The sequence below is a fragment of the Engystomops pustulosus genome, chromosome 2, assembly GCF_040894005.1.
Source record: "Engystomops pustulosus chromosome 2, aEngPut4.maternal, whole genome shotgun sequence".
NCBI classification, from domain to species: domain Eukaryota; kingdom Metazoa; phylum Chordata; class Amphibia; order Anura; family Leptodactylidae; genus Engystomops; species Engystomops pustulosus.
In genome coordinates, this window is record NC_092412.1 from 134,761,179 (window position 1) to 134,774,734 (window position 13,556).

The 13,556-nt window shown below is 39.9% G+C and overlaps 1 protein-coding gene across 1 annotated transcript; it reads left to right on the forward strand.

Annotated features, from left to right (window-relative positions):
- The first annotated feature begins 1,932 nt into the window (after positions 1 to 1,932).
- On the forward strand, positions 1,933 to 12,180 carry TXLNA (taxilin alpha). The gene is made up of 10 exons (XM_072136601.1): positions 1,933 to 2,205; positions 3,163 to 3,459; positions 3,912 to 4,003; positions 4,093 to 4,263; positions 4,384 to 4,578; positions 6,027 to 6,146; positions 6,814 to 6,888; positions 7,230 to 7,322; positions 8,303 to 8,398; positions 9,684 to 12,180. Exons 1-10 carry the CDS (start codon positions 2,073 to 2,075, stop codon positions 9,963 to 9,965), a joined length of 1,554 nt encoding a protein of 517 aa, XP_071992702.1. The 5' UTR covers positions 1,933 to 2,072; the 3' UTR covers positions 9,966 to 12,180.
- Positions 12,181 to 13,556: the final 1,376 nt, after the last annotated feature.

Below are 13,556 nucleotides of genomic sequence, written 5' to 3' on the forward strand. Positions count from 1 at the left end.
TTGGTGGGCATGGAAAGTTGCAGCCTGGGTTCAGCAGTAGACAGTGTAGTCAACAGGTGCTGCAAGATGGTGGCGAGTTGTCCAAGTTGCTGGCTTTGTGCGGCAATCTGCTGGGACATCTGGGTCACAATGGTAGTGAGGTCAGCCAGCTAAGGTAGCCGGATGGCCGAATCTTACTGTCAGGATTCAGGGGTAGTGGACCCACTGAACCACCGCGGACATTGATGTAAGCCAACAGTGGAGTCTATTTGGTACCCAGCTTTCACCAGAGCCCGCCGCAAAGCGGGTTGGACTTGCTGCCACGTGGTACCACCAGGTCGCTCCACAGGCATGACTTTGTCCGCGGTGGTGGCCAAGGCAAGGTGCAGAATCGTGAAGCAGAGAAGAAGTCGTAGACAGGAAGTAGGTCGGGACAAACAGCACGGAATCAGAGTCAGGGACGTAGCAGAAGTCAGGACAGGCAGCATGGAGGCGAAGTCAGGAACGGAATCAAGGTCACAACGGGAAATCACTGTAAAGGCACAGTACATAGGGAACAAGTTTTTTCTAAGACAAAGATCGGGCAGGGGACACAGGAAAGGGCCAGCAATTTATCAGGGCAGGCTGGCACCCAGTGCCAATTATTGGCGAGCCGGGGGGGGGGGGGGGGGCTAAAGTGAGGCTGCAGATACAATCCAGGGGCACTGAAAGGCACACAGGTGCACCTGCGACCCATGTCGCAGTAGCACCCATGACAGAATGAACATATACTTAGCTGTGTACAGAATTCCCTGAGATGGGGAATGAACATGTTGTATGTGTAGATTGAAGTGAAATGAACATATGTTACATATATTTAGCTATGTACAGGATTCCTTGAGCATCCTAGATGGGGAACGAACAGGTTGTATGTGTCGATTATAGTAGAATGAACATATATTATACATATTTAGCTGTGTACAGAATTCCCTGAGCATCCTAGATGGGGAATGAACAGGTTGTATGTGCAGTTTATAGTGGAATAAAAAATAAATTACACATATTTCCCTGTGTACAGAATTCCCTTAACATCCTAGATGGGGAATGAACATATTTTATAAGTAGTTTATAGTGGAATGAAAATATATTACAGCTATTTAGCTGTGTACAGAATTCCCTGAGCAACCTAGATGGGGAATAAACAGGTTTTATGTGTAGATTATAGCCAAATAAACATATATTGCGCATATTAAGCTGTGTACAGAATAACCTTAGCATCCTAGATGGGGAATGAACATGTTATATGTGTAGATTATAGTGGAATGAACATGTATTACACATATTTAGCTGTGTACAGAATAATAATGTTCATTTCACTATAATCTGTACATACATGTTTATTCCCCATCTAGGATGCTCAGGGAATCCTGTACACAACTAAATATGTGTAATATATGTTCATTTCACTATAATCTACCCACGTGCTGAAACCTGTTCATTCCCCATCTAGGATGCTCAGAGAATTCTGTACACAACTAAATATGTGTAATATATGTTAATTCCACTACAATCTACACATAAAACATGTTCATTCCCCATCTAGGAAGCATGGGAACACATAATACCTCTTCCTTTCTGTATTTTTATTCGTTTTAATCTTCATACTTTTTTCATTCCCTTTCTTCATCCTTTTTATTATGTCCCCTTTAAGATGCATTTCTCAAACCCAACCCCCGCTAAAAAGACAATTTCCAAATATTAAAAAGAGATGACCCCCACTGAGCCAAAGGTCTGTCCAGACTAAAGCCTGCACATGGCTCGTTCCGTATTAATGATGTATACGGGCCACTACAAAGCCTCTAGGGTCCAGCCATATCTGCACAAGGGTCACACAGCACTGGTGACAGTCTGCGCGCCTCCAGTGCCGCGCTCACCTTGCGTTACCGGCTCTACTCATGGTAGAACCCAGCAATGCAAAGTAGTACAGCCTGGCTCCTCCCTCACATGTGACTAATCACATGCTCATGACATCATCGAAGGTCCTTTAGCTTACTAGGACCCAGTACTTACCAACGTCTAAACTGCTTCTTCACTTCCCCTTCACAGCGTAGACAATGAAGGACCAGGAAATGCAAACTTGCACAACATCTGTACTTCCAGCCTCTCCCAGCCCAGCGGTCTCTGCTGCCCCTATAACACCTCCAGAGGGGCAGGTTACAGCGGCTCCCCGCAGTACTACCAGCCAAGGTGAGTGTCAGCTATCCTACCCATCCTGAGGGGGGCTCCACTGTACAGTGTGTGTGAATTACTGAGCCGCCAGCTGTGATGGGGCAGTGGCATAGTAATGCCAGCATCTTAGAGCTGTGCATGCGCCTGCCTTCATGGTGACTAGATGAGGATAGCTCCTTCCTGTTAGTCCTTGTTCACACAGTGCATATGCTTTTCTTTAGCCAGTGCAAAGACTTGCCCTTTTCTACTTGTGTATGTAAGCTTGGCAGTGTATCAGAATGCAGTTTAGAAGGGGTTGTATAGTGTTAGTACTTCACCTGCAGATATGGGAAGTCCCTGTGCAAGGACATTAGTTACAGCCCCAAATCTGGATCCCTGTGTGGTAAAGTTTTGTTGAGATTGATCGCAGGTCCTCTTCTCATTCCAAGTTTAACAAAATTTCCATGACAACCCAGCACTTGAAGGAACGCAGAACAAGAATTGTAGAAGTACTTTGTGTCTGCTGGAAACGTCCATGGACCGGTGGATACAATTGTACTCAGGCACCTTGGGACCCAGTCTGACACATGTTACGCCTTCTGCTACACTCTAACAGATTTGTGATGCAGTTTAGGATCCAGCATTATATATAGAGATGAGCAGGTCGCACAACCGAAGTAGAAGTTTGCTCATCTCTAATCATATATCATACACTTGCATCCACTTTTTAGCTGTGAGATGGATGCTGCCTGAACGAACTCTCAGAATATTAACGAGAATTCTCCTTCAATGACAGCAAGCAGCAATATATTGATATATTAACAGGGTTGAGTTTATTGAGATAGTTGCGTAGCTTCTTGTAATTCAGTGATGAAGATGATTATTACAGTCTTTATTTTATTTTCTGTCTATCATGTATCTTATGGTGTAATATACATTCTTGTGACTTCATGTTTCTTCTTCTACTTAAGATTTTACTTGTTTGTTTGTTTACAGGGGAGGGAGCCGTGTGTAATGCCCCTCCTAAGTGTGATGTATCAGAAGAACTTAGCAGGCAGTTAGAGGATATTTTAAATACATATTGTGTGGATGGTGGCCAAGAAGGGGTGGCAGATTCAGAGGAGACTGATAAAGGTCCTCCCGGGTCTGCTAGGAATGGAGAAACCGAGCCTGTCGTGCCAGAAGTTAATGGATTAAAGGAGGAACGGCGTGGTGCAGAAAATAACAGGACAATAACTGACACAGATAAAGATCAGAAGCGTGTGCCAGACAAGAAAAAGGCCAAGGGTCTTGGTAAGTAAAAATGGTTTCTGGAATCTGTATATTACCTTGTAGGTACCATCAAATCTGTTACTTTCATTGGTCTAGTAACTAGATTCATGGTGCCCTGTCATTATGTTTGTAGCTATTGTTATTTTGTAACAATAGTAAAATTATAATAACTTTAAATAAATGTAAAATTTTAATAATTTAACAATTGAATATTGTTTAAACTTTATTGTACAGTCACTGAAATTCTAGTACTAGGTCTCAGTTACTCATGTATGTAATTAGAGCGATCACCTTTACTAGTTGGTTCTGAAGTTGGTGCAAGGTAAGTGTGCAATCCTTTTCAAAACTACTTGGCTGATATTGATATTGTGATCCTCTTTGAATCATAATCTGAAAAAAGATCCGCCCAGTGAACATGCCCTATAAATTCCTTTTAAATTAAACTTTTCATTCAATAATTCTTTTTATTCCAGGAAAAGAGATCACATTGCTAATGCAGACCCTAAACACACTAAGCACCCCAGAAGAAAAATTGGCTGCTCTTTGCAAGAAGTATGCAGAACTGGTGAGAGAAGAGATGCTTAAGAAGATGCATTTTAAGCAGTTTATAAAATGATATGATGCCATTTAATATTTTTTCTGTGGTTCCCAAAGCTGGAAGAACATAGAACATCACAAAAGCAAATGAGGGTCCTGCAAAAGAAGCAAACGCAGATAATCCAGGAAAAGGACCAGCTCCGTAATGAACACAGCAAGGCCATTTTAGCCCGGAGTAAATTGGAGAGTCTGTGCAGGGAGCTTCAGAGACACAACCGAAGTTTAAAGGTAAGTCTAAACTCATGAAATTGCTTGAAGTGCTATGCTATTCCTGTGTTCATATACATGGAATAATATATAATGGAAAGTTTAGATTGCAGTTCAGATTCTTCTATTTTATCTGCACAGGAGGAGGGTGTACAAAGAGCTCGTGAAGAAGAGGAGAAACGCAGGGAGGTGACTTCTCACTTCCAGTTGACACTGAATGACATCCAGACTCAGATAGAGCAGCACAATGAGCAGAACACTAAGCTTCGCCAGGAGAATGGTGAACTAGCTGACAGGTTAAAGAAGCTAATAGAGCAATATGAACTAAGGGAGGAGGTACGTATGAAGTGCAGTCCGTAGGATGTAAATATATGGAGGTTAATAGTCTTCTTTTAGAGCTGGTTTTAGGAGACGCAGCAGGTTTCTTCATAAAGAAGTCACATGAGGTTTTTGGCTATGATTTTTTGCAAGTACAGTGGGTACAGAAAGTATTCAGACCCCATTTAAATTTTCACTCTTTGTTTCATTGCAGCCAATTGCTAAGATGAAATAGATCTTTTGTTTTGCTCATTAATGTACACTCTGCGCCATATCTTGACAGACAAAACAAATGTAGAAGAAAAACTGAAATATCACATGGTCCTAAGTATTCAGACCTTTTGCTCAGTATTGAGTAGAAGCACCTTTTGAGCTGGTACAGCCATCAGTCTTCTTGGAAATGATACATTCATCCTTGCAGATCCTGTTTAGTTCCCAGGATTTCATATCTCTTGCACAGAGGATAGGCTTCCATTGGCACACTTTGCCATAAAGCCCCAACTGCAGTAATAGTTGACTTTGTGTGACTTTCTCCCATCTCCATCTATGGAGCTCAGATACGGTGATCTTGGGGTTCTTCTTTATCTTTCTCACCAAAGCTATTCTCCCACGATTGCTTAGTTTGGCTGGACGGACGTGTCGAGGAAGTTGTCGTTCCAAACTTCTTCCAATTATGGAAACCACTGTGCTCTTGGGAACCCAGAAAAACATTTGTAACCTTGGCCAGATCTGTTCCTTACAGTGTTTTCTCTCTTTTTTTTTTTTTTTCTCTTTCTCTCACTCTCCCCTTCTCTTCCCTTCTTGGGCAATTCATTAGACCACGTGATTCTCATGTGCTCTGACATGTAGTGTGAGCTGTTAGGTTTTATTTACACAGCTAGATGTCATTCATATTCAAGTCTTGTCAGTTTAATTAAACACGGCTGGACTCCAATGATGGTGTAGAACCAACTCAAGGAAGATCAGAAGGAAATTTACAGTTAAATATGAGGATACTTACATACATATATATTAATTTATAACCATGTGACATTTCCTATTTTTCTTGTTCAATAAATAGCAAAAATATAAAAAAAAATGTTTTCTGTCAAGATGGGGTGCAGAGTGTATATTAATGTGCAAAATAGAAGAACTCTTCTTGGCTGAAATGATAGTCTGAGGGACCTAGATATTCGTCTCCATAGACGGCAATGGCAGTACGGCGACGGCATGTGCTATCTTTCCCCGTGTGAGTGGCCATCCTCCACTGTTTTTCATGGAGAGGGGAGTGGTGAGCAGAGCTAGAGTGAAAAAATCGTAAAGAGTGAAAAATTTAAAGGGGTCTGAATGCTTTCCATATACACTGTTTTTTTTTTTTTGTATTGTGTTTTTAGAAAAGGTCAACTAAGTAAACTATTGTAGACAAATGGCAAATAAAGACAAATCAAGTTTATCTGCTTGTGACTGATTTTCTCTCTACTGTACAGCACATTGATAAGGTCTTTAAACACAAGGATCTACAGCAGCAGCTGGTGGATGCTAAACTGCAGCAGGCTCAAGAAATGCTCAAGGAAGTGGAGGAGCGTCATCAGAGGGAAAAGGACTTTGTAAGTGAAACATAACCCCTTCATATTGTGCTTTCCTCTGGCATTGACCATGTGTCATTTTTCTCTTTAGTATAAGTTGATTGTGCTGCTTCTTGCCTTATAAGACATTTCTTATGGCCACCGCCAAAAAAAAAAATCTATTAGAAAAAATGGATTTGCTGTTTTTCAATTTTACTACAAAGCTGTTGATGGCATCTGTGGTACGGAATTGGCACATGATGAACCCTGAAGGGTAGGATTTTTTTTTAATCCCTCTGTTGTGAGGTGAAGTAAAGATTCCACACTCGGACATATTAAATATGTAGAGGAGGCAATGGGATTCCTGCTTGCTCCCAATCCCCGAACAAGATAATTTATCATTTTCCACACTATATTATTTTCAGTTTTTCTTGGGTTGGATAATTGGGGCTGTTTCTGTCTCTCTTAGAGTTAGAGTTGTGGCATGATTTGCTTTTCTCCAAATAAATGAGACCTATAGACTGGGCAGGAGATATTACTTGATGGCTTCAAAATGACCACATAGTGGCGCTTTGTCCATTTAGATGTGTTCTTCACTTACAGATACTTCATTTCATGTCCAAAACCTCCATAACCATAGTAAAGTGTGTATTTCTGCAGCATCCCAGTTATCTTGGTGTTTGATCTTAATATTCATTTTTATATGTAGCTCTTGAAGGAGGCGGTGGAATCCCAGCGCATGTGTGAGCTTATGAAGCAGCAGGAGACCCACCTCAAGCAGCAAGTAATCTTCTTTCCTACTATTCATTCCTTCCCAGTGATTTAGCATAATTTTACATAAACCTCACAGCTGGAATATGTTTCCATATAGAGCAGTAGTCTGCCATACTGATTGAGTATGGATGGATGTGTCTTTGTGTGTGTGTGTGTTTTTTATTTTTTTTAATGAATATCTGCCCATTCTCTTCTATATGATAAATAAAATATCCTGTAAAATCAAACACTTCTTACAGACAGGAAATAACAAGCAGTAAACTCAGACTATCGCCTGTATGCCTAAAATTATCAATATCTACTGCAAAGTGTGACTGTAACTTTGCTTTCTTCCTTTCTTTTTTCATTCAGCTGGCCCTGTATACAGAGAAATTTGAAGAATTCCAGAATACTCTTTCTAAAAGCAATGAGGTTTTCACAACATTTAAACAAGAAATGGAAAAGGTGAATCAAAATCCATAACTTGCTAAAAGGGTTTGTCTGCCAAGTAAAGGATATGTTGTGTACTCTATTCTACTAGATTGGTAACGTATTCACATTGAGTACACAAACATATTAATCTAACATTTTCTTTTAGCACAAGGTGAGAATTACTCCAGTTATATGATACATGGCACATTTTGGAATGGGCCTTTTAATATTGTAAAAAAAACGGGTAAAGAGATAAAGTGGACATGTGGATTGAAAATGTATTTTTGCACATTATACATTTTGTGCATTGTACAATTTTGGAGAATGATTGTTCGTATGTATGTACTGGGGCAGGTGCTCATGGACTTGTATTTATGCCATGCAATTGTTGGTATGAGTTCAAACAAATCATTCTACGGTCCATATACAGGCAGTCCCTGGGTTACATATAGGATGGGTTCTGTAGGTTTGTTCTTAAGTTGAATTTGTATGCAAGTCGGAACTTTTATTTTAAAATTGTAACCCCAGCCAGAATTCTTTTGGTCTCTGTGACAATTGGATTTTAAAAATTTTGGATTGTCATAAGAACCAGGATTAACAATAAATCTTCATTACAGACACCTTTAATAACTGTTACATCTATTTCTGTAGCCTAGGGCTAAAGTACAATAAATTACCAGCATCCAGAGGTTCGTTTGTAAGTTGGGTGTCCTTAAGTAGGGGACTGCCTGTATATCTTTCTCCTTGTGACTTGATATCTGCATCCTATGTCCTCTGACTGGTGGTGACCCCTGTCTATGTGTCAAATTTTGGACCAAGCCATGTACTTATTGAACGGTTATAATATGTCTTATTTTCTTTATTATTTGTATTTACCTTTCTAATGTTTGGGGTATGCATAGCCATTCTTTATCATTTTATTTTTTTTTTCTTATGTATACAGGTGACCACCTACTATTTTAGTTGTCTTTACTAAACTATTCATTGACACTTTTCTTCCAATTGTCATGTAGATGACCAAAAAAATCAAGAAGTTGGAGAAAGAGACAAGTATGTACCGATCTAGATGGGAAAGCAGTAATAAGGCACTGCTTGTGATGGCTGAAGAGGTGAGATTTAAAGAAATTAAACTGGTATTCCAAGGATAAAACCTCTTATTGCTTATCAATTAGATCATCACTAAAATATAATCTGCAATTAATTGTTATTTTAATTTCTATGTATTTTAGCAGTAAATGGTCTGAATACGTAATATAATGGAGGGGAAAAAAAAAAAAGCTACTGACCCTTTAATTCATTTTGAACCTCTATCCCACTGTAGCTGACACAGGATAAAAGTTGGCTGCTCTTTGTTGTGGACTTTATGTAGGAAAGTTACAGGAGGGATGTATTCTTTTGAAGCCTATAAATCCTTCTTCTGTGTTTGCTTGTTGCTTTTCATCTTTACTGCAGGCTCCCTTTCTTCTGTATTATATAGGAAAACATTGGCACCTGAAACAGTTATTTATGACTCAAAATCCAAGATTACAATATACATTTAAAAATACTATTTCTTGCCCATGATTATGGGGGCTGCAATCTTTCCTGAGTTCCAGTAACAACATTTAGGCCCATTGCCAACTAGCAAAATGTGTCCAACTCACATCAAACACGCATTGTCTGCTTGATGGAGTGTTCCGGCTGAACACAATGGGGTTCATTTACTTACCCGGCCCTGTAGCGATCCCAGCTGTGCGTTGTCTGACTCCGGCGTGATTCACTAAGATCGTGCGTCCGATTTCCTGCTTGTGTCCCTTCCATGCTCAGGTCCGCCAGAGTTCACCTTCTTCTTCTTCCTGGTGCATGTAAGTGCAATGTCTTGTGACACAATTTAAATGTTAAATCCCGCGCTTAGTCTGAATCCGTTGAATTGTACGACGGCCCGCCTCCCGATTTGTGTCGCGTGAAAGTCGGCGGCACAATACCCTTTTAAATGCGGCGCAAATTTGTAATCGTCGGAATATCCAAAGTTTGTGCGGTCCGCAGACCCTTTTAATTAGTTAATGAGCCCCAATGCGCGTTGGATGTATCACACTTGCCTGTGGGCAATAAGCTGTAGGTATATGCTTTTCAGCAGCCAGATGGCCATAGGCAACAATAGTCTAGAGCCTGTTCATTAATACCTTTTCGGAGAGATTTCGAGGCATGTTGTGATAAAAGGGATCGGCTGTGACATCGCCTATTATGAGGAATGTGGGCAGTTGTAATGTTTTCCATAGAGGTGTCATCTTCTATTTGTAGTGCTATCTGTCTACTCCCATGCTAATAACTCTTCCCTTTGAATACAGGATAGTTGTCTTTTGCAGGAAAACCCTTTTAACTACTTGTAAGCTGTAACTTCAATTTCACTTTCAGAAAACTGTTCGTGATAAAGAGCAAGAAGCTTTGCAGGCCAAAATCCTAAAACTAGAGAAGCTTTGCCGAGCTTTACAGACGGAGCGTAATGACCTGAATAAGAAGGTGCAATGCCTCAGCGAACCTCAAGCTCCATCTACAGAGACCACTCCAGATGAATGTATGAGTTGTACAGCAACTACCAGCAACGAGAATGTGGAACTGAACAGCAGTGATGTGTGCGGGCAAAATGCATTGCAAGTGCCAGCGCCATCCCCTCTTTCAGCTGCTGCAACTGAATAACATAGATGGGAGTGAAGGCTCCAAATGTAATGACCTTGTATCTTTTATAAAATGGCTTCCACTTTTATACCCACTTTCCACAATCACCTTTCCTCTTGCTCTTATGTTAATCTTTTTCTACTTTCCAGATACATATGAGATGATTCTTTAAACCTGTCTGTATACCATACACTAGTGGCAATCTACTCTGGTGCTGCATTCATTCTGCAGGTTGACTGTGAACAGTGTAGTTTGTTGTTGTTGACACTGTTCTGTGCGGATTAATTTTACAGAAAATAATATAATAAAAATAAGGCATAGTAACTGTTAGTGATAACTATTTACATCTGCTAGTAGGCTCTTGGCTAGGGCTTTTGTTTCTCATCAACCATTGATGCATGTGAATGAGACTTACCTGAGGTTTGCATCGTGCATGCAGTGTGAACAAGTCCCTACTGTTGGTGCTCTCTCTGGGATAATTGCCTATAAATTCCATCTTGTAGAATATCCCCTTGCTCAGTGCAGATCCACTACCAACCCAGTGGGAGGAATATATAAAATATGTTGCAGAATGTTCATTTGAGTTTTTCATAGCAAATTGCTGTTTCTATTTTAAGCCTAGAAATTAGGGCTACCACGGATGACACTGCTATGATTGTTTGCAGCATTTTATTATGTCTCCTTTATGTCTACACCTAAGCAGAGCACAGTAATAATTGTACACTAAAAAGTGAAAGTGGTTATGGAAATTCAGTACTGAATGGTAAGTGGGATACAAGTACTGCAGTCCATGGCATCTCCCCATTCATAATTTAGGGCCAATTTTGTTTGTTTGTTTTTTTTAAAAGCTTAAGTTGGTTAATTGAAACTAAAATAAAGTTGTCAATTTAATTTTACCCAGAACCAGTGCTGCTTTTATCATAAGCTGTGCCAGAATATGCAGCTCAGACTTGCAGCCTACAGCAGTACTATTCAGTTATTATGGCTTACCCTGCTTTTGTTAGATATTTTGGCCAAGACCCATGCCTGCGTGAGATAAATATGAACTGTACCTTCTTTGTATTTATTGCCACTAGGCCAAATATGCCCAACTTGTAGTGTCATTCTTTTTGCATCAATATATTTTGCAGTATTATTATAGCCGAATGTATCACAACTTTCTGCTGTAACATTTTTGCACATAAATATATTCTGCTTCATGTAATCTTTATGGTGCACACAAAGGGGCACATTTACTTACCCGGTCCCTGCGTGATCCCCGTCCTGGACTGTCCGACAAGGATGAACTCTGGCGCGATTCACTAAGATTGCGCGCCCAAAATCCTGAATGTGTCTCTTCTCCGCTCAGGTCCGACGGAGTTCACCTTCTTCCCGGGGGATGTAAGTGCATGGCTTGCGGCACAATTTTTAAGTTGAATCCCGCGGTTCGTCTGAATCCCTCGGATCATCTGGCGACCTGTCCCCCAATTTGTGTCGCATGGAAGCTGGCGCGGTTGCTCAAAAATCCAATCTTGTGCGCCAAAAACCCCGTCCCTGTGGCGCAAAACGGAAATCGTCGGGATGTCCGATGAAAGTGTGGTCTGCGGGGCCCAAAGTAAATGAGCCCCATAGTGTATTAGTATAACAGTGGTTATGCAAACATAATGTTGTGGCTTTCATACTCAAGTAACTACTACATTGTGCTTATTAGGATGTCTCCTCAGTTGAATGAAAACTTTTTAAATTATTTTTGTGTGTCATTTTACATCATATAGCTTCCTACAGAAAATACTTGTTATTGAAGAATCAGAATAGTAATAATTTTTTTCCCAGTATTTTCTCTCCTTTTGGGTAGTGCCTTGAAAATATATCCAAAACCTTAAGTCATAAAGGAAACGAGGCAAGGTCAGACCTATCTCCAAATTATTTTAAGTGTATCACCATTAATAATACACACACCGGTCTTAAAATCTGTTAGCCAAGTAATGGGTTCTCCAGTATGTAATTGGTATAAACTGCTGCTACATTTCAGGGGTTCTTTAGTTCTCTAAGCGGGACAGTAATAAAAGCCTCCTTAGCCCAGCATCAATCTTTACTGTGATTTTAGAGGCTGTAGTGTGGTTATATATGTACCCAACAATTAGGTACCAAAGAGATTGTCCTACTCTGTGAGATAGGCAAGTAGGCTGATCTCCATTGTTATGATGGAAGTAGTGTTATAATGAAAATAAACAAATAAATTGTGGCTTTTATTCCACCAGTCTGTTTTTCTTTTATCTCCAGATTTTATTTTAAGGAAGTCCTAACCACAGAAACCATGTTACAGTTGTCATTGTGTATTTGTACCTATAGATATACTTTTTTTTTTTTTAAATTCTACCTACCTAACTATCATAGCTCTTTGTCTGAATTACCTGCTTGCTCGAACTAGGTAATGTATACTGGTTTCATCTTATAGGAGTTTTCTAGACCACACTTTTTAGTATACTCTCTAATGCAGAATTGTAAATAAGGCTTAGGCCGAGTTCACATCACTGTTCATGGTCTCCATCATCAAGCTATATTATATTGAATGGTAGAAATAACACTAGCGGCTGAGCAATTTCTGCTAAAATAAACAACTGATTTTTAACCGAAGATGAATAGGTGTCATTGGGAATGGATTGTAAAGAGAAGGGTAATAATAATCTTTATATAGCGCCATCATATTCCGTAGTGCTTTACAAATCATATACAATCATAATATTACATTACAGAGTACAAACATTGATATGGAACAAAAGTAGTGAGGGCCATGCTCACAAGAGCTTACATTCTATGAGAATGAAGAGGGTGACACAAGAGGTACAATGGACCAGCCATTCTTTGTAAGGAAACAGTATAAGATAATTTTATAAATAAAAATTCTGCTGCTAAACAAGCCATCAGCCACCATCTAATTTACAAGGTCCAAGAAGAAAAAGACTGCAGAGAAGCCTTGAACACAGGATGGATCAGTAAAGGGATAGTTGACATTTCATACAGTAATGACAGTAACAACAAGTGCCAGGAGACTAGTAATAACCAGCATCCTCTAATGAAACTGAGCAGATGTACAGGCAGTCGCTGGGTTACGTACATGATGGGTTCCATAGGTTTGTTCTTAAGTTGAATTTGTATGTAAGCTCAAACTGTAAATTTTATAATTCCATTATTTTATAGTTCCAGACAAATATTTTTTTTTGCCCCAGTGACAATTGGAGTTTCACATATTTTTTTTGCTGTAATGGGAACAAGGATTATCAATAAAGCTTCATTACAGACACTTTACAGCTGATTATTGCAGTCTGGGACTATAGTAACATCCAGAGAGCTTCACCAAAGGTTACAGTGGGCATAGGGGTTTGTCTGTAGCTAGGGGTCATCTGTAAGTCGGGTGTCCTTAAAGGGAACCTACCACCACAAATCTACCTATAAAGGTAGATTGGGTGGTAGGTGGATCAATGGGACGTGAGGATAGCCCTTTTAAGGGCTAATCCTCACGTCCCTGCACTTTTTTGATAACTTTTATTTGATATTTATTCAAATTTACTTATGCGGCTACTGGGGCGTGGAGTAGCCGCATATGAGATTACACGAGGCGGCTACTCCACG

Coding starts and splice junctions, on each gene's coding strand:
- TXLNA (XM_072136601.1), top strand. CDS start 2,073: ATGAAGGACCAGGAAATGCAAACTTGCACAACATCTGTACTTCCAGCC. Junction 2,206..3,162: donor CCGCAGTACTACCAGCCAAG/GTGAGTGTCAGC, acceptor GTTTGTTTACAG/GGGAGGGAGCCGTGTGTAAT. Junction 4,264..4,383: donor GACACAACCGAAGTTTAAAG/GTAAGTCTAAAC, acceptor TTATCTGCACAG/GAGGAGGGTGTACAAAGAGC.